This window comes from Pezoporus wallicus, unplaced genomic scaffold, assembly GCF_028554395.1.
Source record: "Pezoporus wallicus isolate ANWC-B61680 ecotype Strahan unplaced genomic scaffold, APGP_CSIRO_Pwel_v1 contig_4055, whole genome shotgun sequence".
NCBI classification, from domain to species: domain Eukaryota; kingdom Metazoa; phylum Chordata; class Aves; order Psittaciformes; family Psittacidae; genus Pezoporus; species Pezoporus wallicus.
The window spans coordinates 814,920-842,446 of record NW_026642952.1 but is presented as its reverse complement, the minus strand read 5'-3'; the positions used below and the strand labels follow the sequence as shown (position 1 = coordinate 842,446).

At 38.2% G+C, this 27,527-nt stretch overlaps 1 protein-coding gene across 1 annotated transcript in view; it reads left to right on the top strand.

The window, feature by feature from the left end:
- SRFBP1 (serum response factor binding protein 1) overlaps positions 1-27,295 on the top strand; it is a 71,179-nt gene extending 43,884 nt beyond the window's left edge. Inside the window, exons 4-8 of the mRNA XM_057433274.1 lie at positions 4,100-4,171; positions 23,482-23,563; positions 24,731-25,460; positions 25,752-25,789; positions 26,523-27,295. Of these exons, the coding sequence (XP_057289257.1) occupies positions 4,100-4,171; positions 23,482-23,563; positions 24,731-25,460; positions 25,752-25,789; positions 26,523-26,710 (1,110 nt within the window). The 3' untranslated portion in view covers positions 26,711-27,295. The remainder of the gene's footprint in view (positions 1-4,099; positions 4,172-23,481; positions 23,564-24,730; positions 25,461-25,751; positions 25,790-26,522) is intronic.
- The last annotated feature ends 232 nt before the right edge of the window (positions 27,296-27,527 follow it).

Genomic DNA, 27,527 nt, shown 5'->3' with positions numbered 1-27,527 from the left:
TAAGTTTCTGTAAGTAGTGGGGTGAGCTTACTGCCTCTGGTACTAGATGGTGGTGTAGAGCTGCATGGTTGCCCACAGCTACCTCTTCTGCATGCCACCATATCCCTTCTTGTGCCCCAGCACTCCCTTTTCCCAGCTCAGGCCAGTCTTTGTCCGCCCATAGTTACTGACTATACAGGACACATAGCACTGGCATTTCAGAAAACCATCTGTGCCCCATGTTACTTACTACACATTATCTGTAAGTGTAGCAGCATTTGCCAGCTAGGGCACTGGTGCCATCAGTGCTGGTAGCATATCTGACAGTCATTAGCGCTTGTAATTGTAGTCTTTTTCCCACAAAGAAAACATTGTCAGCAAACAGGGGGAAAGTGTATACCCAAATATAAAAGTATCTATCCTAATACTTGTTTTTCATCAAGCCTTAAGGGCAGTCAGGACTTTATTTTGATGGCTTTTTAAGAAAAGAAAAAAAAAAATTGAGAGTTGTTTAAAATGTTTGCCAGAGATGAGTTTGTGTGTGTTGGTTGGCAGGGGAGCTTTGTCTGTATTGACGTAGTCTTGGATTATTGTGGGATGGATACTTCGTAAAGTAGCATACTTACCTGGTACCTTGTATTCCCTCTTCTCTTGGAATGTAACATCTCATTGAACTTGGAGATTTACTGGCGCAGGATGTTACGATACCAAGTATTAACATGATTTCAGAAAGCAGCTATGATACATGAGAGCATGTGGAAGGTGCTAAGATTAGTCTTCATTATTAGCCTCCAGTAGTGGACCTTTCAATGCTGAGAGGATAAGTAAAGGGGGAAGGAGTGAACAAAAATGCGGAGGAGTAGAGCTAGAGGACAAGGGATAACAGAGACAGTGACAGACAAAAAGTCTCCAGCACTATGTAATGGGCTGTTAGAAAACTACTGGTATTGCTCTGGGGAAGGTGAGCCTGGATTTTGCAACTGATAAGAATGGGAAGCAATAGGAATGTGAGGATTTTGAGATACGGGGTGCCTGTGGACTATGCAGAACAATGTTGAGGGAGCATAGGTGGGAGCAGGAATTGGAGGGGCCAGTCCCAACTGGTGCCAATCAGTAGACTGATCTGACCATGTTTTGTGTCTGATTGCCAGTCTCTCATCTTTTTATAAATCTTTCTGTGTAATCTCACTCTTTATCCTGTGTGTGCTAGTGCTCTTAAGGACTAGGTCCCATCTATGGGGAGGACTAGCATAAGTGGATACTGAGCCAGCAGCTGGAATCAGACCTGGAATGTAGGTGCCGTGAGCCTGCAGTGTCAGCAGCAGGAAGCGTTGAGGATCTTGGTTCCAGCAACAGGAGCAGCATTTATCCCAGCTGGGGAGGGCAGGGACAGTATGTGTCCTCAGTGCAGCTGGGTGAGATTTACTTGCTTCAGTGGGGCAAGTGAAGCAAATGAGGCTCTTGGCACAGCATCTGAACTGGGACCACAGTTCACAACCTGTGTGTTTGGTGCCTGCTACTGATGGGGCCAAGCAGAGTGTCTGTACTCTCACATGGTTTTATCCCACGTGTGTGTTTCTGACTAGTGTAATTCACTAGTTCAAGTTGAACTAGCAGTTAGTGGGAGGCACTGGGTCTGGGAAGGGATGTCAGGTGGGCTGAGGTCGCTGCTGGTGTTTGGGAGGAACGAGTGAACATGACGTCCCTTTAAGACAAGAGTAGCTGTAAGTGTGAGGCCATGTATCTGCCTGGGTAGGAGCTTGCTTCCAGCCAGCAAGTAGGAGACCCAAGAAATAAGTGAAAGGGCTCTGGACCCAGGCAGAGGGGTATTAGATGGACAGAGATATATGCTGTGCTGATACTTGAGAGATCCATAAATGTGCATGTGCTGGTGAATCTGGAAGGGATGGGAAGGGGCATACTTCCAATCCCGACCACATGAAAAGGAGAAAAAGGGCTTGGGTGGCTGTACTTAAGTTCTTGTGAGTCCTGGGTGTGTTACATGTGGGTGCTGTCAAAGACAGGATCTTGTCTGTGGCAGCTAGCTGCATGGCTAAGCTTCACAGCTGTTTGAACTTGCCAATAAGAAAGCAACTGCCACATCTACAGAACTCGGATGGATACCTCCAAGTCCTTGGATGCACCAGGCAGGGCTCCAGCAGCAGAACTGGGAGAATCCCTGGACTGGTCCTAGAGATGCTGGAGGTGGCAGCCACTTAAACCATCCTTTAACATAACATGTGAAAGAAGATTTCATAATATATATTCAATACAAGGGTTCTTTTTTTGAGTCAGGGAAAGGTCCATTTATTCCAATAACTGGACTTACATGGCCGTTTTTACAAAACCAGATGCTGCTAAAGTCTGTATATAAGTCAAAAATGCTTGTATTGCCTTAAATCTAAGAGAAGTAAATTTGGGGGTTTAAGCCTTGTTCTGTATACCAGGCATTTCAGTGAAGCTCCATTCATGACTTCACATTCCAGATTGTAATTCTTTCTCCATTATTATGCATGGTCCTGCATTGTTAATGGAATTCTGTAATATTGTCATGCAAAAATTAAATCTTTGACATTCCAGTATTACTGAAGTTTGTCTGCCTTCAATCTGAAACAGGTTGTTGCATTTAAATCCTAAAGAGACAGGAAATAGTTTAATTTGGGATGGAGATTCTATAAATTATCTTTTAAAAAATAAAAAAATAAAGTAACAGCTTAATTTAATGAATAATCCTGGGTTCCATAGCTGCCAACATAACCAACTATGTGACAGTCAGCATGTCACTTAACTACAGTGTCCTGCTTTCACCATCTGTGAAGTGCTTTGGGAAGTCATGGAAAACTGAATCATGGGTCTTTTCCATCTCTAAATTCTGTTAAGTCATCCAAATGTCCATCTGCCAGTGGGAGATTGTTTCCTACATCCACCAGTGTTTTTCCAATCTGGATTCTGTTCTTCAAGTGATTGGGCTTCCACCAGTACCTTTGGGAGATTATTTTGCAGACTTTTAGACCTCATTATGAGGAAGCTCTTCTGACATTCACAAAAATAACTTTTTTTGGTCTGTTAATTTGATTTCGACTGTTCCTTTATTCCCATTGTTACATGCTTGCTTTTAGCTGTAAGACATGCAATTTATGCCACACCTTAAAGATGTAGGTACAATGCAGACTCTCTATATGGTATCTAACATAGAGAAGGAAGGACAATATAAGATTTTGAAATGCAAGGTATGACCATCTATAAGAAAGTAAGCGCCTTAGTTTTTCCTAAAATTTTCCGAACATTACATCTACGGAAGTCTGCAGGCTGCTCTATATTTTATATTTAAGTGTTCACTTCTTTCCTGGAGTTTTAGAAATTCAGCAAACAGAAATTTCTTGAGTTGTTGAAGTATCACCATCACTGTGATATAGGCTAGATCTAGGTGAAAGCTATCAGTCACTAGGTTTCTTTGTACAAAGTTTGTACAAATTTTTTGATTTTTCAGAACTATGAATGTGTGGAAGTGATTTGGGCTCTTTGTAACTTTAGTTAAACTGCTTTTAAAATAGCCATCTGGCAAACAACTGGTATGTAACATGATTTATTTGATGCAGTGCCCTAGGAAGAAAATGCAATATTCAGTGAGTTCAATTTGATAAGGTTAATAGGGTATTTTGTAATACAACGTATATAAACTATTTATTTTAGAACAACAAGAAATCAGTTATAGGGACATGTTTTGTAAAATACCAACTTTTAACAAAATCCTCTTGTCCAGGATTTTTAGTCTTCTGTTCCAGCTGCCAATGGAAATGGTAAAGTCTGGGAATGAAAACTGCATGTGTAGTCACTCTTCAGAGAAGAGATTTTTTTTTTTCTTCCCAGAATCTTTTTTATTGTCTTAAACTTGTATATTCACATATGTTAATGATTTCTAATAATAGCTTCAGAGTCTAAGGTGTGGGGCATTTGGAAGTTTATTTGTAGCACAACAACACAGGCAATGTAAATATTTCTGTAAATGATACCACCTTTCTGCATATTTTGCTGTTGAAAATCTCTTATTACCCTCAGTAGTAGAAGGTATTTCGTAAAGTCTGATTATAAGAAGAATAACTATATTTTTTGTCTACAGGAATTAAAGCCAGATGAAGTTACCAGACTTGCACTTAGGACAGAAATTAATTTTGAAAGTGTCTGCAAAAAGGTAAGGCTTTTGGGTTGTTTTCTTTTTTTTTGTTCCCCTGCTTCTGTGAATGTGAGAGCACTCGTTACACTCCTTAGGAAATGGTACATATGTGGGTTGGAGTACATGCATTAGCACAGTGTGTTCTGTATGTTATATTGCATTCTCATTATGACCTTACTTTTCTAAGGAAATTTATCCACTAGGACATATTTACAAAAAATTGTATATCTCTTTAATAAAAGTGGTCATCTAGGCTGGTGGGCTAATCCTTACTAACTGAAATAGAATACCAGGAAACATAACAGTGGAGTTTGAGACTTTATAAATAAATCTGTTTTGTTTATATAATACATATACATGGTTCAGTTAGTATAAGTAATTTAGGCTTTCAAAAACATTTGGAAAAAAGGCTCTAAATACTTTTAGATGCAGAGAGAATTTTCCACATGTTAACAAAACATGACAAACGCTAGCATTGAAATAAAGGTGGAATTTTAACATCCCTGTGGCTCATTAACTTCAGTGTGATGTGTCTCCTAAAGCCTACTGATGGTAGATCATTAAATATTAACTAATTACTGATATCTATAAGAAATTAAATGAAGGCATACAAGTGGGAAGTTGCTTGATGGAATAAGCGGTAATTGAGGTTAAGCGCTACTGGACACGGCAGAATTGAAGAAGAGCAGAAATAAGTACTGTTTTAAGGGATGTGCTGCAGAAATTATGCCAGAAAGCAATTCTAAGTCAAAAAATATCAGCAGATGAAACTCTGTATTTTTCCTCCACATTATCCTAAATTTCTTTGGGAATAAGGACTCCAGTGAGTCCTCCACTGAGGGAGTCTGTATTACTTATAGTGCATAGACTATTTTTTGGTGTTTAACTGGGTAATTTCTTTCTATAACGGCATCATTATATAATGATATATAATTGCAAAGCAGAGTCATGTGTGATGTAGTTCAGCAATTAGCATAGCACTTAGAAGGATATCCATGCTTCATGTAAGCAAAATCAAGTTAATAGGAAAATATTATAGGAATGTGGTATTTCTGGAGCAAAATTTGGATGGAAGCATCTTACTGCTCTTCCTTCTCTTAATGTTAGAGTGAGGAAAAGGTCACAGTTATGCTAACATGGAGCTAAAAAAGCAGCATTCTTCTTTAAATTTATTTGACCAAGATTTTCAAGTTTGTAAGTGAGCTAGTTAGAAACTGGTTACTGTCATGTTAGAAATGATGCAGAATTGAAGAGTCTGGACATGCAGGGACATACAGAGAGGGATTTTGTGCTTGAGGAGGGATGCTAAATTCAAATAGATTTTTTGTCACTTCCTGTAGGAGTTTCTTCTGGCAAGAATTTGAATACATCAGGCTTATGCTGGTTGCATAAAGCACAGGAGCCCTAAAATGAAATAATTGATGCTTTTGTTTTAAAGAAGTCAACAGATTTACAGTTGGAATTTTATTTTCTAAGAGGAAAGTTTATTCCCAAGAACATAAAAAAAAAAACAAAACAAAATGTACTACTAATCTTACTAGTTTATTTTGTCCCATTATTTGTGATGTATTCAGAAGTATGGTTGACTGACTGTTTTCCATGTTTACTTAATGTAGGTTTTCATTTAGCTATAAGACTTGTAAACAAATACTACAGATATCTTCATGGAATTGATTTTGGTTTTAGAACTGTTACTTCTGGTATTTCCTGCTGCTGGTCCTGTTTTCCAGTGGTATGAAACTCTGTTAATCTCATATTTTGTAGGGAATGTGTCTCATGTTTAAAATCAAGTTTATGGATGGGTACTGATGCTTTTTTAAACTCATAGAGGGTTTTTATCCTTACTGCAGTAGATCATGTAATTGTTACAGTGCTATTGACAAGTGGTGGCTAAGTGATCATAACTTTATTGGTTGGCCATAGCATATCCCCAGATGAAGGCAGCATCCCTTCTATGCTTTAACAAAAGTTAATTTTTCAATGTATTATTTCCTCTTTTCCCACAGTTAGTTATTAAGCATACAATTTAAAAAAAAAAAACTGATTTACTATACCTAGCAATATTCTGTAGGAAACATCAAACGCAGACCACACTGTTTACCTTTTTATTAACTTGAGTTTCAAAATATTTAAAGGAAAACATCCTGTGGCTGTTTTCATTTTCAGGAACAGTTTGTTTTCATTGATAAAAGGCAGTCTGCTTTTAATTCACTGTGGAATGCTGAATATTAGTTTTGCCTAGTGGACACGTAGTCAAGATACTTAATTCCTTCTGCCCACTGAGATTTTATGTTCCATTACTATGTTTCTCCAATACTTTTCAGAATAAGATAGCAAATTTTTCTATTTACAAAAAGTTTACATAGATTTCAGTCAGATAGAATACAGTTGTGCTAAGTGTTTAGCAAGTGGCACTCTAACTTAAGTTTGTATGATTTAGCTGTCAATATTGCTATATTGATGGTTGCTAATAAGAAAATCAGATTTACGATAGTTGCAGTGTGAGTTAGCAAGAGTCATCAGCCACATAACAGCAAGGCTTCTTTTTCTAATTTTCATAAATGTTACAGGGCTTACAATGTTACTGTAAGGCAAGAAGCAGAAGGTGAACAGTTGTTCACTTCTGCTGAAACAATTTTAATCCAATTTAATACTGCTGTGGCTGGCATCATTGCTATCAACATGTGATAAATTCTATTGTAAAAATTGTGATGAATGTTGTCATGCAACTTTATCTAGACTTCATATTGTTGGTGCTTAGTTACAGCTGTTGAACAGCAGATCCTGTATTGTTTAGTTTTTGACTTAAGGCTTTGTGCACTTTCTGTACTGTCTACAAGAAATACATTTTGCCAGCCATTAATAAAATCAAAAGCATGGAAGGTCTGTTGTCCAATGTTCATTTAAACTGGTCTTTCTACCTGTGCTTATACTTTGAAGTGTTCCTTACAGCATGTATACCTGCACTGTTGCAGAAAGCTTGGTTCATTACACGCCGAAATTACAAATTGGAAACTAATCCTAAAACTGCTGTTCATTACAAGCAGGAAACTGACTTGGGAACTGACAAAGGTCTTAACTGTTATCTTCAACTTATTGCTAACATACTTTAAAGTAACTTGGATACATTAAAATAGGCAGGATAGATAGGTTAATATGTATCAATATTTTTACAGTATTAGAGAAATTATGTGCTGTTTCTCCAGAAAAGGGGATGTTGGTCTGCCTGAGGATACCTTCATCGTAACCACAGTTGATTGCACTATTCTAACAGATCTTGACTAACTTACTGTAGCATCTTTAGTTATTCTTCCAATAAGTCTTTGGTATATAGGACATAAGGAAAAAAAAAACCAACCCTGTGTTCTAAACACTGAGAATGACAAAATTCTGCTCCAACATAATGACGCTGCCTAATACAAGCAATGATCTGGGGTGCTATCTTGCCGTAAGCCAAAATACCTCTTATTTTTTGCTAGATAGTAAAGTCTGTGTACTTCAAAATTATCAACTTTCAGATTTAGGGAAGAATGAGTGGGGGAGATTGAAACTGCAAAGGGTTATTGTATTTTTCTTTATGTGAAGAATAGAGTAGCAGTGTACGTTACTGTCCAAGCTTGAATTGAGCACATGCTTCTGACTTGCAGAAATACCGACAGACATTTCCAGATGATAAATACATCCTCAGTTTTTTGCTTCCAGATACGTTCTTCACGTAACCTTAGTAGCATAGGTTTCCTTTTTTTTGCATGAAGATGCAATCTGTGGTCCCTGAGAAGTTTTTCCTACTAAGTCTTGTACTTTTCCACGTTTTCCTACTAAGTCTTGTATTTTCACCTCTTAACTTCAGTCCTGTCATGTTTGAATCATGCAGATGCTTGTCTGAAAAAAGGATCTTGCAGAGCAAACTTTGAATATCTTCTGAGCTTCAGAGGTTGTTGGGGCCATGCCACATCCCTCTGTGGCTCAAGATTACTGAAAAGCTTCCCACAATTTCTAAGTGTGTTGAGAAATTCTTCTGGACCAGAAATCCAGAAATGTAAGCCATTACTAGCTATTAAGAGCGCTTTTTTTTTTTTTTTCTTTTCTTGCTAACGTAAGGCCTAATAAGGACAGCTGGACTTAACATTATTTTGGAGTGATAATATTAGTGCTGTCTAGTCCCAGGTCCATGTATTTTTAATGGATATCCAGAGGCTGTTATGCTACACTTAAAGTTCAGGGGTGAGTGAGTTTAATATTCAGGTCTCTTTATCTACATGTCTCAAATGAATTTGGATCAGGCGACCAGCTAAAATACTAACAGTAATAAGAACTGTTTTCTATGATGCGAAGCAATAGAACTCTCATTTGATACATGTGAGAACACCCTGTTTACCTCCTAAACTCCTCTATGAATTCACTGGATCTCTGGTGCAGGACTAAGGAAGTCCTTCAGCAAGAAGGACATGAGAAAGAGGTAGAAGGGTATTTCTGCCCAGGACAGACAAAGATAAAAAGCGTGACAGAGCTGATTATGCATTACCTTTGTGTCTTCCAAAGGAGTATTTGAATCACATTATCAAAATAGCATTTCTCAGATTCATATCACCTTTTTAAATTCTGCAGGTGATGCCGTGAGGTTGGTCTCTTTATCAGTCCAAAATCTCTCTCAAATCAGCAACCAAAAGAAGATCAAGGACAGGGTAGTCACCATGCTTGTGCTGGTTTATGATGTTCTTTGTAGATTTACACTGAAATCATATTTCACACCAACAGTCTATGAAAGGCAGTGTATTAAAGTCTGAGTAGAGCTTTTGATTTAAACACATCTGCATCCTTGGAGGAACAGTCATATCTGCATTTTCTAAACTTAAAAATATAAAGGTTTCTGTTTTAGCTGACAATCCTAAGTGTATACTTGTGATCTTCACCTTTAACTTTAAGATGTACCTTCTAGTAGAAAATACATAAAACCTCTGTTTTCTCTGTGGATTTGATCTGAAGAAATGCACAAAATCATAAAAGGAGCCTGATGCAAAGTCTCTTGCAGTTTAATTGAAGACTTTCCATTAACTTCAGAGGCTTTGGATCAAGCACAAGAATAGTTGCTGTCTTTCGTTTGGGCTTTGGGGGATTTTTTCTACAGCCTCCTTCCTTCTCTCCCCCAAGTTCCCCCTGAAGAATTCTATTCACTACAAAAACTTCCTGATTAAGATAGATGTTATTATTGATATAAAACGTCTACTTCTGTTGTTAGTGCCTCTAATAGCAGCATAACTAGATAATTACGCATGGATTTTTAACATTCTTTGTTTCTGAAAATATTTAGTATGCAATCCATAAACCATAGGGAGAGAACTACTGTATGAATCAGGTTTTTGTGTAATATTGATGTGATAGCCCATTAGCTTTGTATAATATGCTTCTCATTAATTATTTTCACTTCACTGTTTTGTGGTTTGATTTTGTCAATGCGGGGGTGAATGGCTGGTGGTTTTTGAAGAATCCATAAAAACTGCCATCTAAACCGTTGCTGTTACACTCTTCTTAAATTAGAAATTACTTATAGACAATCAGAGCATAATTGTAGGAAGAAAATGTTGTTACTTAATAGCTTTTAATAGTCACATACCTGGACTCTGTTAACACTCTCCATCTCATTCCTCCTGTCAGGCCCCTTTCTAAGTATCAACTATTGGAAACGTCTATAAAATGCATTTATTAATCCTGTAAGTCCAAAGATGTTTCCATTCTCCAACTGTGTGTTTATGCTGAGAACAGTATTTATTTTCCTACACATTAAAATGTTATATCCTTTCTTATTTCAATATGGAAATAAAGGTATGTCATTTGCATTTCAGATACTAGATATACTTTTCTCTATGTAATAGCTGCATCTGTCAATATCTTACGTTTTTGGAGATCTGTTGCATTGATTTAATAGCACAATTTCCTGTAACACAGGCTAAAATAATTGATACGATGCTGGGAATCAGTGTTGCAACATTGAATTCTTTTTGTCCTGGGCATTTTGACTCTATTTGAATGGAAGTTACACTGAATCTATGAAGCCACTGTTTCCTGAGAATTTTCCATGTCAAGCACCAGATGTTAACATTAAACAGAAACGTCTGTGGTCTTCGTAAGACTACTGACAAAGTGAAGAATTTCACATTCAGGTGTAAATACTTTCTCTGTGTGACGGATTGGTTTTTGTTTTCTTTTCCTGAAAGTTCCTCATCTTCCAAATGCGAACACTTGAACTGTGAGCAGTTCAGCATGTCTTTTATATATACTCCTCTATATTTTAGAGCCTAGAGTCCATTGCTGTGATTGCAACTTAGGTTTTACATCAGTATAAGACTGTCAGTTTTTGACAACTCTCTTTCCACTCTACTCCCACCTACTACTCTACCCAATTATCCGTCTGTCTGCTAGTCCAGCCAGGGCCATTCATTTCCCAGACTTCCAATGGGAGACTTCAGTCTCCTGTCTGTCCTGTGTTCTGTCTATTGCCTTCCCACCTTTGGGTGGCCGTTCTTCACACACACTCTATCTTTTGCTTACTCTCTTTGTGACAATTTGTAGGTCTTTTCTTCATTAGTCCCTTTGCATTCAAACTAAGCTGCCACACATGTACCTCGGTAGGGTTGTGCCACCAATTGAGAGCAAGAAGGTAGACCAAAGTTACCACCATCTTCAACAGCTGCAATAGCAGTAATCCCAGTTTAATTACAGCTCAGATTTTGTCCATTATGGAAAGAATCTTTTAAAAATTTGGTATTGAAATAAACAGCTAGTAACTTTGGCAGTTTTTCACAGATGTACTGTGTTTATCTCTGACACATAAAGGCTGTCTCCTGTCAAATTTTATATTACTGGTTCAGGGATTTTTTTTACCACTTATTTGCATTCCTGTGAAGCTGTATTACCTGATTTTGTTGCCTGGCTGAACTGACTGTTCAAGATTAAAATACAAGATTCAAATTCAAAAGCGATGTGATTGCTTTGATTTGAATATTTTAATTTCATTAATTTGGCGTGTCAGACCAGAATGTGGGCAGGCCTATTGTTGTCAATAAAGCTTACTGGGAGTCAGTTCGCTTTGTGCTTTCCTACGGGAGGGGGGGGGGGGGGGGAGGGGGACACCAGTTTAAAAATGTAGCATAATAAGATCTCAAGGTTTGGGCTGTGTTTTGGTTTAAATAAAGTAAGGTCCAGAATCTGCTTGGTGTCCTTCTCCACAGTATTGTTCAGATTTGCATACAGTGGCCAAAAGGCAGGGCAAAGGTCCAGAATCTCAGTGAATGGGAGAGAGCATGATATAAAATAGAGAGATCCAGGTGTCTGGGGAACCTTTGGTGCAAGAGAAAGCTGGAGAGGAATGGTGAGCATCATAGTCAAACTAGTACCAGGCAGCTTGGTCCAGTAAAGAGTGAAGGTAAATCAGACTGCCTGCAGTGCCAGCTGATTGGCACCTCCAATGCTAAGCTACAGAGAAAGAGTGTAATTTATGAATGCTTTCATACCAGCCCTTGAACCTAAAAAGTTAGCAGAGGGCAACTAGGATACTTGACATGCAACATCATCACAGACAGAGTAGGTATCTTCCTTCCACCAGGTCTTCAACAGATGCAGTCTTTACACGGATAACGGGGTAGGATGTATGTGCATGGTGGCGCTGTGTTGGGGAGCACTGTATTTTAAGTCAAACAGCACTCTTGCTCATTACAGGAAATGAGAAGCACTAAGAAGCCTTTTGAATGGAAGTTACAACTGTCATAAAAATTGGGTACTACAAATGTACTACAGCCTCCAGTGAGAATTATGGTAGCAAACAGAAAATGTTAACTGAGATTGGAGAAGCTACGAATTTAGGATGGATAATAATAGTGAGAGTTTTCAGTTACCTTTAACTCATTTAGGTATTAAAGATGGAATCTTAGAATTTCATCCTTTGTATGCATCCATAGGGTAAGTAATCAGTTTATAAAGTTGATCCACATGAAGGGGAAAGGAGGATATGCTCAACGAAATAAGAAAGGAGAGTGTTTTCCTGCTAATCCTCCATGTATTGGTATTAGTACCTATTGAGCAATTGCAGCCAGGGTTACTGGAGGTGGTTTTAAAAACATTAACTTCTAGCAAGGGTTTTTTTAGTGTGTGTGGGAAACCAAGATCAGTGTACCACTGAGAGAAAGGTGGCCATTGTTCATTGCTGCTTGATCTTGTTTTAAGAAGCACCATAGAGTTGGCACTGAATGTAAGTGCAAGAAGAGAGGATGTAAATTAGAATATACATGAGTTTAAATGTTTCATTAGTTTGGTTGCTTAGAGGACTTAAAGTGTCCAGATGACTTTAAATGTTATATTATACAATTGTAACCACTTATTTTAAGGGCTGAGAGCTGCTCACACATTACTAACTGGAAAAGCTCTTTTTGCATATATGCTTTTTAGTGTGACTCAGAATTGCATTACAAAATCATGGAAAAAAAATTACGTTCTTGATATTTCTAAAAATGAAAAACAACTGCTGCTCTCTTTTGCTCTTATTTTTATAAATGAAACTATCAGTTTTTCATTATATGTCATATAAAAATGAAGTACAAAACTAGTCTGATTTCTTCCCCTCTTTCCTATCCAGATCTCTTTTTAAAGTGTTGCAACTCAGAATTAAGAAAATAAGATTCATTAAAATAAAAGCCTAAAAAAAAAAAAAAAAAGGCTCTTCAGCTCAGTATGCCCAATCAGTCTGTTAATATTGAAAAGTTAGATGAAAAGTGCTGGAGGCACTATTGCTTGAACTTTTAAAAACAGAAAGTTAGGTGTTCTTACATTAGTGGAATTCTCTTCAAAAAAAGAAAAGAAATTCACCTATTTGAATGTCAATGAATGTAGCTGCTAGGACTGGCTACATTAGAAAGGTACAGCTTGGTAAGATGAGAGCATAAGTTTACATCATATTGCCCCTCTATGGCAAGATTACTAGGTAAGAGAATGTATGGGAAACATGAGTAACTAGTCAGTTAGTGAAAGTGTAACAGCATTCAATTTAAAGGGTGATTGTCTAGTTTTTCTTGGGTTTAGCATTCAAATAACTGCATAATGATTGAAATGTTTGAGTGGTTACACATTAGGGAAATTCTGCATGCCAGAGTTAAGTAATAATAATGTAATGGCCCAGAAGATGGCCAAGAGCCTCTGAGCATAAAGGTGACTGTTCTGTGTGCCATACAGTGAAATACAAAATGTGAACATCCAGGATTTCCATGTATTTTACATCCATCATCTTCTGATATGCTCAAGTAATATCAGGGCTTCCATATATATCTGACATGTGTTTATCATTAAAATAAGTTTTGAATGCATATACTCCCTCAATAAATTTAATGATGGAAAATTTTGATGCCAAAGAACTGGTATGTTTATCTCAGATGTTTTAATAGTTTTTTTTGTGAACTGAATTTCTATTTCCATTTTCTTTTTCAGAAAGTGGCTGAAAAATATATAGATTAAAAGAAATCTGTTTTCAGTTGTGCACACAAATTGCAATGTGGTATGCCAAGAAACTCAGTCTTGTTTTGAATAGCATGGCCTACCCCTGGTTAGTGTGTGCAGCATTTGTAAAGTTAAGTCATCAAGTCCCTGGCTTTTATATTTAGATCCTTCAGCAGTGCTCTGAACTGAAACACATCTCTCCCAAGCGTTTTATCTGAAGACACTGACACCTGACAACAGTTATATATGGATATATGTGGTATATATGTTTGTAAATGTAAAGTTCTGAGAAAGACAGGGTTTGTTGGCAGGCATAAATCTTTTATGTTGTAAATTATCTAAATATACCTGATTAAATAGGAGCTTCATTTTCAAGCTCTCAAATATTAGTTGGTTTTGAAGCTCTGCCTCTGTTTTAAATTTTAAGATCTGAAGTATGTCTATTTTCTCTGTTCTAAACTGTCTTTCATATGTGCATATATATATGGTGCTGTATCAAGTTGCATCTGACAAGTGATAATTTCAGTTTGAGTATCCGTTTTACATGAAATATTGTAAGGATGTCTTAAGATTACATTCCTGGGAGTTTGGTACAGAGTTTTGTCAGCAGATTGACTTCATAAAGATACTGGTGGGTATCTCAATTCTGAAACTTCTCAGGTTCATCCAAGGCAGAATGCTGTCAACTTCTTGGCCCATTAAATAGTTTTAATAATATGGAGCTCATCCCTGTGTCTGTTTATTTACAACCACGTGCTTCCACACAGTTTTTGGACAGGCCCGTCATTTGCAGCTGGATCTTAGGAGCTCAGATGCATTCAGGTTGTAGCAAACTTGGAGAGTTCTGTTTCCTGCCCGGCTTGCAGCACTGCCTGAGTGTGGGTGGTCTGTGCTGTGTTTCTGTTCTCATTTCTATAACAGATAATTACTCAACCTTTAAAATTATGTTTTCCCAAATAGTAGTTGTTTCAGATTTCATTTTGAGATTAGCCAGCATAATTCCCTGTTTGGAGTAAATAAACAGCTGCCTATTTTGAGTCTCCAGACCCTCGTTCTAGATGGCTAGTTACTAGCAAAAGATCTATCGACTTCATTTTTCTGCAAGTCAGCTGTGGTTTCAGATCTGATATACAGTGGTTGTCAAACTAATTTATGGGCAACCTTTCCTCCAAATTTCATTATGTTCTCTGAAAAGGTCTGTCTGAATTTTATGGCTAAGACCTTTCTCTTTGTATTGTTCACAGTTACTGCCTGTTATCCAAGATGCATTTTGTTTCTGTTCCCCTGAAGTACATTTTTTGTTTCAGGTTTTCTGTTTCATCATGTTTAGCTTTCCAGTGTACTTTCTTAGTATGATTTGTCCACATCATAGACATATTTTTTCTGTAGCATGATGTTCAGCATGCTTCGATTGTCTCAAAGGCCAGCAGAGGTTTCAGTGCTGGTAGTCACAATGAGTTAGACTACAACTGGGGGGGAGGGAGTTGGCACAGTGCTCCCTTAATGTTCTCTTGCATAACGTTTAGAAGTTAACATTTTTCTCTTAAAAAATGTGTGTGTTGATTTTGTGGGATGCCAAACTATACAAATAGTATAGACATTTTCTTACTAGCCCTGGAAGAAGTAAGGAAGAGTTAGCATTTGAGCTGTCCACAGTCTTGTTTTTTCAGCTTATACCTAGAGTTTACCCTGTTCTCCATGAGGAGATAATTAAGAATCTATGCCTGCTTTATTCTGGATTTTTTTGCTCTGACTTTTCTTTCTTGAGACAATTATAGGAGTTTATGCCAAGCTATGCTGTAGTTCCCTGTGGTAGTTTGGGATGAATTACTCCATTTCAACTTGACTATTTACCTATCTGAAGACAAGGAATTTACCTCACACTTGTACGGTTGGCTAAATTAGTTGTGACAGGGTAATCCAAAGAACTTTACCGACTCTTTTATGTTCCAGTTAAATATGGTCTTCTAATACTTGTGAAGTGCTAGGCTTCCTAAAGAGCCTTTGAACTTTTTCAGATGCTTGGATAATAGATATTTTTTATCATGCATGCAGCAGCAATTGTTTTCTGTTTGAATTTATGGTCTATTTTGAAATCTTATTTTAAAACAGGAGGAGGCAATGATTGAAATAGTTTATACTTAATAATTCTTTTTGATAAAAGACAAGCCAAAATGGATGTTGGAGTGTAGGTAAGTGCAAGTGAACAAATTATAGGGAAAAGAATAGCTTTGGTCCAGACCTACAGATTAATTCAGAGCAGTGTATGCACCTTGATAGTATTTAGAAGACTGTCATGCTGTCCCCAGATCCTGGATTCAAGAGTCCGGAAGGTCCGTGATGAATTGACAGTCAGTGCTAATGCTGTCAATGCAACGTCAGTTAGATTCTCCAGACCTCTGCCTTCTATTGTGTGCAGTTCTGCATTTGAGAAGGTTGTCCAGCATACACGCCATGTTGCTACGGGTATTCAGCTTCCATAATGCTGTATATGAGGTTTGCATGAAAAGGTTTTGGTAGCAGAGGGACTATGGGGGTGGCTTCTTTGAGAAGCTGCTAGCAGCTTCTCCACGTCCGATGGCACCAGTGTCAACCAGCTCCAAGTCGGACCCACCACTGGCCAAGGCCGATCCCATCAATGATGATGGGAGCACCTCTGCGATAATGTATTTAATAATGGCAGAAAGTTACTGAGCAGAAGTGGTTGCAGCCAGGGAAAGGAGTGGGAATATGTGAGAGCAGAAGCTCTGCAGACACCAAGCTGTTTCTTCACCAGGTTGAGATGGTGCTCCAGGCACTGGAGCAGAGAGTCCCCTGCAGCCCATGGTGCAGCCCATGGTGAGGCAGCTGTGCACCTGCAGCCCATGGAGGTCCATGGTGAAGCAGATTCCACCTGCAGCCCATGGAGGACCCCACACCAGAGCAGGGGGACTCCTAAAGGAGGCTGTGACACCATGAGCAGCCCATACTGAAGCAGGGTGCTGACAGGAGCTGTGACCCCATGGAGAGAGGAACCTGAGCTGAAGCAGGTTTGCTGCAGGACTTGTGACCTCACAGGGACCCACACTTGGAGCAGCCTGTTCCTGAAGGGCTTCATCCCGTGAAAGGGGCCCACACTGGAGCAGTTCATGAAGAACTGCAGCTTGTGAGAAGGGCTCACATTGAGGAAGTTTATGGAGGACTGTTTGCCATGGGAGGGACCCACAGTGGATCAGGGGAAGAGTGTGAGAAGGAAGGACCGGAAGAAATAATGTGTGATGAACTGACCACAGTCCCCATTCCCCTTTCCCATGTGCTGCTGGCACGGAGGAGGTAGAGAATTTGGGAATGAAGTTGAGCCAGTGAAGAAGGGAGGAATGGGGGCAAGGTATTTTAAGATTTAGATTTTATTTCTCTACCTGCCTCTGATTTGGTTGGCAATAGATTAAGTTTTCCCCAAGTCGAGTGTGTTTTGCCTGTGATGGTAACAAGTGAATGATCTCTCCCTGTCCTTATCTTGTCCCACCAGCCTTTTGTTGTATTTTCTCACCTCTGCACAGCTGAGAAAGGGGAGTGATAGAGCAGCTTAGGTGGGCAGCTGCCCTCCAGCCAGGGTTAACCCACCACAGGTTGCAAGATAAAAAAGGTAAATACCAAAATATTTTCGTGGTTGAATTACCACAGTAACAGAAAACAACATAAATTAATATAAGCTGTAGCAATGGTTGAAAATAAATGAAGAAGCCAAAGGGGACTTCAGGTTTACTAATGTATCTTGAAGTTTTGTAAGAAATTTTCAAGTTTTTCTGCTCTTGTTCTTTTACAAGACATTGTCCTGCTGAGGGTTTTTCCAAAGGCTTTGAATCTGTTAGGACATACATTTTACCTTCAACTGGAAATTATTCATCAGTCTATTTTAAAAACTGCATATAGCCCAATAAAAAAATGTTGCAACTTGCATGATTTCCCAAGATCCATACCGAATTAATTGCTGTAAGAGCTTCTTAACCTTTCTTGCTAACTAGGCATGTATAGCTACTTCTTCATAATACCTGTACCATCATTTTGATATTATGTGGAAAATTGGGAAAGTTGAGTAAAAGCTGAGTAAAAGTTGATTATAAATCTGGCAGGTTTGGGCTATCCATTCCCATTGTGGAGTTTGAAGCATTTAGTGCTGATGTTTCTCTCCTTTGAATGCTATGGGATTGTTCTCTGTTATTTCAGTATTTGGGAGAACCGCTCACTTGTAAACTGTTGCTGTATCTAACAGAGACCAGTTTACTGCATCCCCTAGTTGGTCCATCCTTCTATTGTCAAAGCAAGACACAGTCAACAAACAATCTCTTGCTGTTGGATGCAGAGAGACAACAGAGCTACCACGAGTGATAGCATTAACCGGTTGCTTCTCATAACAAAATCTTCATGTCTGATAGCCATAAATCGTGTGCTGTATGTCTCACAGACATAAAGGAAGGGGGAGAGCTAGCAGCATTTCACAGTCAGAAAGTAACTTTTCTCCAGGGTTGTATTCCAAAGCAGTATGAGGTCATGGGATGGAGTTGGGTGGCAGCCATGATTTGGCGCCTTCAGCTACCCTGTGACTCCACATTAACCACATCTGCTATTATGAAGGGCAGCTGTAACTAGTCAGAGCTCTAGGAGGAGCGTGTGGATTAACAGGTTTTCTGTTGGGCTTTTTGTTTGGAGTTTGTTTTGTTTTTTTTTAGTAGAGAGTCACTTCTCCTAAGCTGCTACAAAGGGTATTATGATGATATCTTGTTTTGGCCCAGAATTGGGGTTTATTTTTATGGGATTTTATGCTTACGCTGGTTAACATTATCACTGCCATTTTTTTTTGCTTAAAATCAGGCTGTTACACTCAACATTAAACTACATTTCCCATTAGTTTAGGAACTTGAGTATGATTGATTCAAGGTTACTTTTTGTGTCATAGGTTTTTTTTTACTGAGTACTTGTTAGTGGGGTCCCTGAATGTCTCTATTTGCATGTCATTAATTTAAATAACTGAGCAATGATCTAAAGTGACAGATGCAGGGCCACCAGGCATTACAAGCAGCACTGTCCTTCCACCTAGCTGAAATTATAGTAGTAGTCTTTGCAGTGGTACACTTTTCTGGTAGCAGTCTTGTTGCTGGTGAGACCCTTTCATAAAAAAGTCAATCGAAAAAAATAGAAGTATGAGCTCTTCAGAATCGTTTGTGTTGGAAGAGATCTTAAAGATCATCCAGTTCCAACCCCACTGCCATGGGCAGGAGCACCTTCCACTAGACTAGGTTGCTCAAAGCCCCATCCAACCTGGCCTTTTTTTCCTATTATTACAATTATAGAAGAGAGAGTATAAACAAAAATAGATTCGAACATGAAGAGTAACTGGAATGAACCAATGATTTGAAGTCTCCTTTTCATGTTCCCAAGTTAATCCCAGGTTTCTGACCTTTTATTTTTCCTGATGCTGTCGTCTTAAGCATGGTAATAAGGTATTCCTATCAACTCCTGCCCCAAGGCTCCGATTCAAGACACTTGAGTTTCTTTTTCTCACTTTTATCGCCTGCGATTGTATGAAACAGGTACTATCCACAAAAACATCTCCTGAGGTTTCCATTATGCTGCTGCTTCGTTTTTGGCTTTGTTTTTTTTTACCCAGTTCTGCCAGCCCTCAGAGCCATTCCATATCTCAAAACTTGCATTGTGAGTCTCTCTTAGTAAGTTTATAATGTCCATACTCTTCTCAGTCATTGCCACATAGTACAGTTTGTCTGTGTATGTGTGTTTGCACATGAGTAAGTTACACATCTGCTGCTTTATTATGGTATGACTGACAGGTTATGTTTTGAGGCCTGTGCCTCTCTGAGCACATCTGATATTCAGAATGAAGAATGCCTGTTTATGCAGTTTTGGTTCCTTTTCATTCTAAGAGATTTAAAAATACAGTGAAATCAGTTAAATGTCTACATGGAGTTTAATGAAACGTAGCAGTGATGATAGACGTTTTTACTACTATATAGGGAAATAATGCATCACTTACCAAGATAAAGTTTGAGGAGACTCTGACTTTCAGGTGGTTCTGTATGTAGCCTGCAACTTTTCACTGAAAAGTGGCTGTGTACTGCTCAGTTGCTTTGTTCACTTCGCAGCACCTTAGTTGCACACTGAATGAGTTCCTAAGGAAAGTACCTAGGACATTCTTGAGTGAAAAAAAAATAATAGTGTAAAATAATACAAGAAATAACAAGAACATGTGAAAATAAATATGTATGATTCCAGTGTCTTTGTAATTAAACATAATGGGGGCAGTAGGAGGCAGAAGGGGTATATGCTATAAATATAGCTGATGTTTTTCTGTTATTTTCTGCCAAGGTTCTTATATACTGGAAAATACTTAAGAAAAAATAAAGTGAGCATTGAATGTGCCAAAAAAGCAGAAAAATGGGAGATTTTAAAGAATGTGTCATATTGTATGTTTGTTGGCTACTGTCAGTGTGAATAGTGTTTGTATTTTGCTATAAGGAAAAAATGTGGTTATTCCATATGGATTGGCATGTATAAGCTTAAACCCTTTCTATAAATATACGAATTAAGGGACACCAGATGTTGCACAGAAGCTGCTGCTGCTTTCTGAACTTCATGGTATATTCTTTCAAAACCCACAGGAAGTAGCTGAGGGGAAAAGTGTATTAATTGAGTTCAGAAATAGATTTTCCAGCTATAGAACAATCTCCAAAGAAAATACCATTTGATCTTAGAAATGTGAGCTTGCTGTCCCAGGAATCTGGTGGCAGCCTGCAGCACTGTCACATGGGGATCAAAATTCAGATTTCAAGTTCTCAGAGCTAGGCTAGCCCCAGAGTAAGCCACTCTGTGGTCCTTGGAAATGAACCCATCTTTTGACCCATCTCCTCTGGCCAGTGTTCGTAGTTCTGTAGACAGTCTACAGAGAAAATATTTTTCCAGTTTTTCTTGACCTGAAGAAATAGTAATAGCAGAGAATTCAGGAGAAAGGAAGGTACTCAATTTCTCAGATGCTCTGCACTTCAAATATGAAATATGATTGAACACACCCTGGATATATTTTGTAGGCTCTAGAACTACAGCAGAAGAAATAAAAATGGCATTTGCTTTTGCATTGGTTGAGGAACAAGATTTACATTTTGCAAACTAATTAAATGGTTTTGCATTTAGAAGTACTGGCTCTGGTGTAGCTGTAGTGTCATCTTCTGTTCCATTTCCTTCAGACCAGTGCACTGAAAGTGACTGTGTTGAACTAGTAGTTGGCACAAAGCATCCATCTCTATGCAGTGAATACATAAGTTTATACTAAATGTCAAAATTCTGCTGAAAGAAAATGCACATGCAAACAAGTAAGATCCCCGCTGAGAAATCTTATGTCAAGCAAATCAGTTACCTTAAACATGCATTGCTGATGTATTAGGTAGTGTTTGTGTCATGGTTTGACCCCAGCCAGCAGCTAAGCACCCAGCAGCAGCTGCTTACTCACCCCACTCCTGCAGGATGGGGATAGCATCAGGAGAACAAAAGTCAGACAACTTGTAGCTTGAGATAAAGACATTTCAATAAGTGAAGCAAAACCGTGTGCAAGCAAAGGAGAATAAGAAATTAATTCACTACTTCCCATCAGCCCCTAGATGTTTAGCCACATCACAGAAAGCAGGGCTTCATTTCATCGAACAGTTACTTGAGAAGACAAATGCCATAACCACAAACATACCCCTTTTTCCTTTTCCTTGCCTTGAGCTTTTATTGCTGAGCATGACTTGATACGAAATGGAATATAGTTTTGGTCAGTTCATATCAGCTATCCCAGCTGTGTTTCCTTCCCCCTGGCTGCTTTTTGGGAGGGCAGAGTGAGAAACAAAGAAGGCCTTGGTGTTGTGCAAGCAGTACTCAGCAATAACTGAATCATTGGTATCTTACATGTTAGGGAAAAAGGACTCATCACACAATCAAGGAGTCACATTCATACCAGCTGAGAATTTAACTACAAGGTCTCATAGTCCCTTTGTGGTGGGTGGCTCTAGTGAACCAGTGAGTGCTCCATATTGACTCCATAGGCACAAACACACACACACTCAATGCAGACTTTTTTCCCTGTTTGGCTCAAGTTTAGGATTCCCTGAGCAGACTCCCAAGCAGACTAACCAGCTTTTCGGTACATTGGTAAGAAACAGCTTAAGCTGGGTGCCTCCGTAGGCACCCTGAACAAAGAAAACCATGTAAGGGCAGTTATACCCTTATAATCTAAACTACCCACTGCTCTTGTGACAATTCCAGACAGAGGTAATATTAAGGTCTGGGGTCTTCCTGTTCCTCAGTGGGTCCCTTCATTCACTCCAGGCAGGTGATTTCTTATCTTGAAGATTGTACCTTCTGCTGACAAGCGTAGTGGCCTTCCTCGCTTCCTTATATTCCATCATGAACCAGCACTGGGGCCTCCTTTTACTTAACTAGGTTAAAGTGTACAGCCTGCAGCCTAAGGCTTGAGTGCCAATAGCTACTTACGCTAAGTAAATCATGCTAAGTGATCAGTATCCTTCATTTCTCTACATTATCAACTCTAAAATGCTTTAGTCACAAATCCAAAGCACAGTACCTTCTTGGCCATTATGGAGAAAGTTACCTCCTTCCCAAGGCAAAGCCTGTACAATCTCCACCCTTTATTCTCTGCTGTTTACATACCTGTGACTTGGGCTCATCAGTTGCAGTGTTTGTTGAGGGCAGGAGAGATAACATGTTCTGCTGAGTTGCTGGGCACCAAAGTCAGCTCAGGTTGGGTCACAGGGCTCTTACCTGGTTCTTTATGAGACTCGTCAGCAGTTGGTTCATGTGGCCTCTGCTGTGGTACTTACTGCAGCATATGGCTCAAATCACAAGTAGCAACAGTTGAGAAATACATCCATCATAGTACCAGTAGGAGAAAAGGAGGAAGGTGTGTCTTTTCTCCTCTTTCCAAAAGAATTCCACTGGAGGCTTAAAGAAATCTTCCTGCTGAGTTTGTGTTTTGCAAACTTTTTACACCTCCTTTCCCTCCCTTCAAAAAAAGACAACATAGCTGTCTTTGGAAAAGCCTTAAACACCTCTCATGTTGTTCTTTAAGCAGAGTGATGACACTTAATCTGAAAATGAGGTAGCTTTCATAATGTGCCATACCTGTGACTTCTAATATATAAAAGGAAAAGTCAGACATAGAAGCAATTCCTACTTTTCTCCTTTTTTTTTTCAAATTAAAGCATGAAGATCATGTTTGTTCTTTGAATCAGTCTAAAAAGTTTTAGTATTCTGCCACATCAAATTCAGGATTGTCTGTCTAAAAGATCAGGTTAGCCATTGCCTCTTAAATATGTTTAATGTATTTTTCTTCAATACCTGCTGTGTCATTTTGTCTACTTTCATGGCATTCATACTGTACTTCTTGCAAGCTGCTTGTATTCTTTCATGCAGAATGTCTTCTGCCACTATGGTGTTCTTTATTCAGTAGATTCATGAATTTGCTTTACATGTACAAGAAACAGTGAATGTAAAATCAGTGTGTTAACTCTGAAAGATGTGTCTGTTATGCTTTTAAAATAAAAATCACATTACCCATATTCAGTACCTGAGAACAGTTTTGCTTACATGTGTGCTACATTTCTGCCAGTATTCGGGCAGTCACATTTTTCCTCATTTTGAATGAAAAAAAAATCAAATATTACAGTGTCATAAGCCTTTCCTCTTGTTTAGTTAATAGTCCAGAATCACATTAGTGTGTATTGTAGCATAACTGATACAGACCTGTATAAGTGTCCACTGTTTTATTGACTTTGTGCCTTTGAATTTATTTTGTAAAGCCAAACTGTACTGCAACAGAGCGAGCCATTGCAAGACTTGCAACACACCCCACCTTGAAACCCAGATTTGTTGAACTTAAAGGTATGAAATATTACATTACTTGTTTTTGACTTCAGTAACTTACTGGTGCGTTACCTTGTTCCTATATATTCCTGACATGAACAACCAGTATAAAAAGAAAACTGAATAACATCTGTAGTAATTACCGTGACTAGCTGCAGTGAACCAAGTGTTGCAAGCTTGTAGTCATTTATATTGATTAAAACGAGTTTATTCGTGACAGTAGGCTATATGACATTTAAGAGTATAGGACCTGATAAGTAGGGCTTATAATGGGAACTGAAAAAATTCTAAAAATTTAGTGGATATAACAGAGTATCTCTAAATTAAATAAGACTGAATTGGCAGTAAGCACAGTAACATGCAGATAAAAAGGCAAAAGGAGCACTACAGGTGGGTTCCCAAAAGCAGCTAAAAGGTTTTGCAATGACTCCCTTAAACTTCCCTGGAAACTGTCCCCAGAATCCCTAGGGAATCTGTCCTTTAGGTTATCTCCTGTTCTCTTTAAACTCAAATTTTCCAACTAAAATTGATGTTGAAAAGGAGTCAGGTACAAATACCCATTTCATTATATCTGAGCAATTTAGTTACTATTTGTTTGCAGTTTTTACATGCAAAGAAGTGCCCTAAATAAACATGATTATCAGCTACAGATTATTTGCTGTTGGAAGAGTTCAGAGTTAAACCCGAGTTTAACAGTGTATTCAGTTGCAGATAATTTCAGATTTGCTTCCTGGCTTTTCCTGACCACCCTGTACCTGGGATATCTTTAGAATCAATCATAGACTCAACTAGGTTGGAAAAGACTTTTAAGATCATAAAGTCTGACCATTACCCCAGGACTGCCAAGTCCACCTCTAAACCATGTCCCTAAGGGCCTCGTCTGCATGGTTCGTGAACATTTCCAGGGTCAGTGACCCCACTGCTGCCCTGCGCAGCCTGTTCCAATGCCTGATCACCCTCTGTGAAGAAATTTTTCCTAATATTCAGTTTAAACCTCCATGACACAGCTTGACTCTGACGTATTTCTTGTCGCATGTGTTCAGTAAATGGTTGATAAGGAAATTCCATTTCTGCTTATCTTGTGGAACATATTTTAACTTGCAAAAGTGTTTTATTATATTAAAATAATATACATAAACTCATGTGTAGCTGCAACAAAAGATTTTCCTTCTGTCCTTTGTATAGCTGCTGTAAAAGCTTTTAAGGATGCAAGAAAGAACCCAGACAAAGCCACTTATTCGAAAAAGGCTACGTCAGAAGAAGAGCCTAAATCAGCACATTTCAATAGCATTGTGGATGACCAGGCTCTTCAACTAGCTCAAAAACAGCAAGGATGTGAACACAAAACAAAAAATAGTATGAACATAGAAACTGATGAGGTTGCTGAAGAGCCCTGTGAGAGTGAATCTGAGCAGAAAGCTGTAGAAATTAAGAGAGCATGTGTTCTAGAAAAATTTTCGTTTCAGGCAGTAGAAATGCAAGCAGTCAGCCAGAGTAAAATGGGAAGGAAACTTGGCTATCAAACAAGGAAAGAAAATACAAGCTTGAACAAATTAAATGCAATAAAAATTGATGATAGAGACCGGAAACATCCTAATGAAGAGGAGTACTTTGATGATAGCACTGAAGAGAGGTTTTATAACCAGTCATCAGATTCTGACACTGACAGCAATGATGATTTCTTCATTGGCAAAGTAAAAAGAAAGAAAAAGTTAGCAGCAGTTACTGCTCTTTCTTCAGTAAAAGCAAAGGATGGACTTCAGAAGAACATAGTGAAGAAAGAAAAGAACACAGTGGCTAGGGCAGAGCAATATTTGATCATGGAAGAAGGAAAGCCACATGCAAAAGCAAGCAAGCTAGAATCAGTGTTCTGCAGTTCTTTGTCTGCCTCTAATCAGAAATCTCAAAAGAGAAGGTAATTTTTTCTCATTGTTATGTTCTCTATTCCCTCCTTTCTTCCCAGTAATACAGATGATTGTGATTTTTATTAGCCCTTCCCAAATAAGAAGGATTCCTGAAGAGACCTAAAGTAAATACTTCTATTTTTGCTTTTTATTAGCAAAGAGAAATCAATATATAAGGGGTTTGGCACATTTTGCTGGAAAAATCATTGCATGAGTGTTTTGGTGATGACAGTTCTTTAGTCACAAGTGTTTGTTATCTTACAAGACTATTGAAAAATCCTAAATTCTCTTTTTATTTTTAGAAATACAAAAGACCAGTCTCACAAAAATGAAAGAACAGGTATGTATTACTTAACCTGGTAAAGTTGTAAGAGTAAAAACATCTTGAGATTTTGTTGCCTCTGCAGTCTAATCATGATAGGCTGTGTTTTGTTTCATTTCAGTTTTGTAGCACACATTTTAACGTTTGTTGTTAAAATAGTCAAATTGTTGAGCTTTCATTTTAATCTGTTGGTATCATTTACTATTACCTGTTTTTGAATATTAGACATACTTAAAGTAGGGTTTATACGGGAAAGTCCCTTCCTGTCTGACTTCATGTTGAGTAGTTAGTGTTACCCATGCACAGGAAAAGGTGTCAGATTATGATATTTAACAAGTAGTTTATCTCTTGAGTAGTTCCTTCAGTAGCTCCTTCGATATTTTATTCCATTTATAGTATATGGTACCATTTTTTAATTCATTGGCTGAAGGGTATCATTTCAGTCATATTGAGTTACACTGTGTAATATCTCATTGGTTTATGTGAAGAAGAGAGTTGAGACTGCTGAGTATTGGTCTACACAAATTTTGAATGCAGTCAGTAATAATAAATCTTAAATATCTGCAGTCTACCAAGTGATAATTTACTGGGCTGCAAGGTGAGGAAATGTTGCTGTGAACATTCAGAAGAATGTGTTCTCCATGGCTCATTAAGAATTTGTTGAAAATATCTGCAATTCCAAGGCAGTTTTAGCATATTTTCATGAAGGTTCATTATATAGTTACTGATTTATTTTGTACTTCTTGCACAGCTCTTTATAAAAAGGAACCACAGTTCAAGAAGCAACCATTTGTAAAAGCTGCAGGTGTTAAATGTGACAATAAGCAAGCGTTTTTGGAGCAGCCTCTTCATCCATCATGGGAAGCAAGCAAGAGACGCAACGAACAAATGTCTCAAATTACAGCATTCCAAGGGAAAAAGATTAAATTTGATGACTAAACTATATGTAAATTGACATTTTGAAAGAAGATTCTTGCAGATTTGCAAACCATGGTATTTTCTTATGAAATAACAACTGCTGTTTGAACGCTTTTGCTATGCTGTCCTTATCCTTTGCAACCTATAGAACAGCAACTGCTAGAACTTATCATCTGTTAATAATGAAGATTGCTTCATTTATTCAATGGACTGTTGATTAATGTGTGTTTTATTTGTTGCTGGTTCGTAAGTCCCATTACGTAGTGCCACCATTTATGAAGTACACCCTAACATGAATGAATGGTTTTTAGGAACATCATTTGTGCCCTGTAGGAATAGCTCTCTGGAGCTTTTTCTTAGTGTAAAAATGTGCTTTGAACTATGTGAGGACTTGCATGTCAAAAGAGGGGAAAATACGAAGTATTTAGGTGATTATCCTAGAACTGTATTATCAAGTACATCTCAACTGATGCAGTTGAAAGTAAGAGATTCTTAAACAGACTTTACAAAACATGAATATATCAGGTATCTGGAAAAGCTGGTCAGTGGTATGCATGATATGAAAATTTCTGGAGAGCAGTAAAATAGTGGCCTGTAAAATTGTCATCTCTATCCTTTGATTATATTGCTGATTTGAAGAACTGAAAGAGTGTCTGTAATACTGTTGCCGTGTTGGATGTATCTGGATACTCCAGCATCTCTGTCCTGCAGTTTCTGAAACAATGCTAAAAAACTGAAGGGTCTTTGTACACTAAGAAACATTTCACCTTTAAGTACCATTCTGAGTTTGGGAGTTTTTTTAATTGGGGTATGAGGTAAATTCTTCATTGTATTTTTC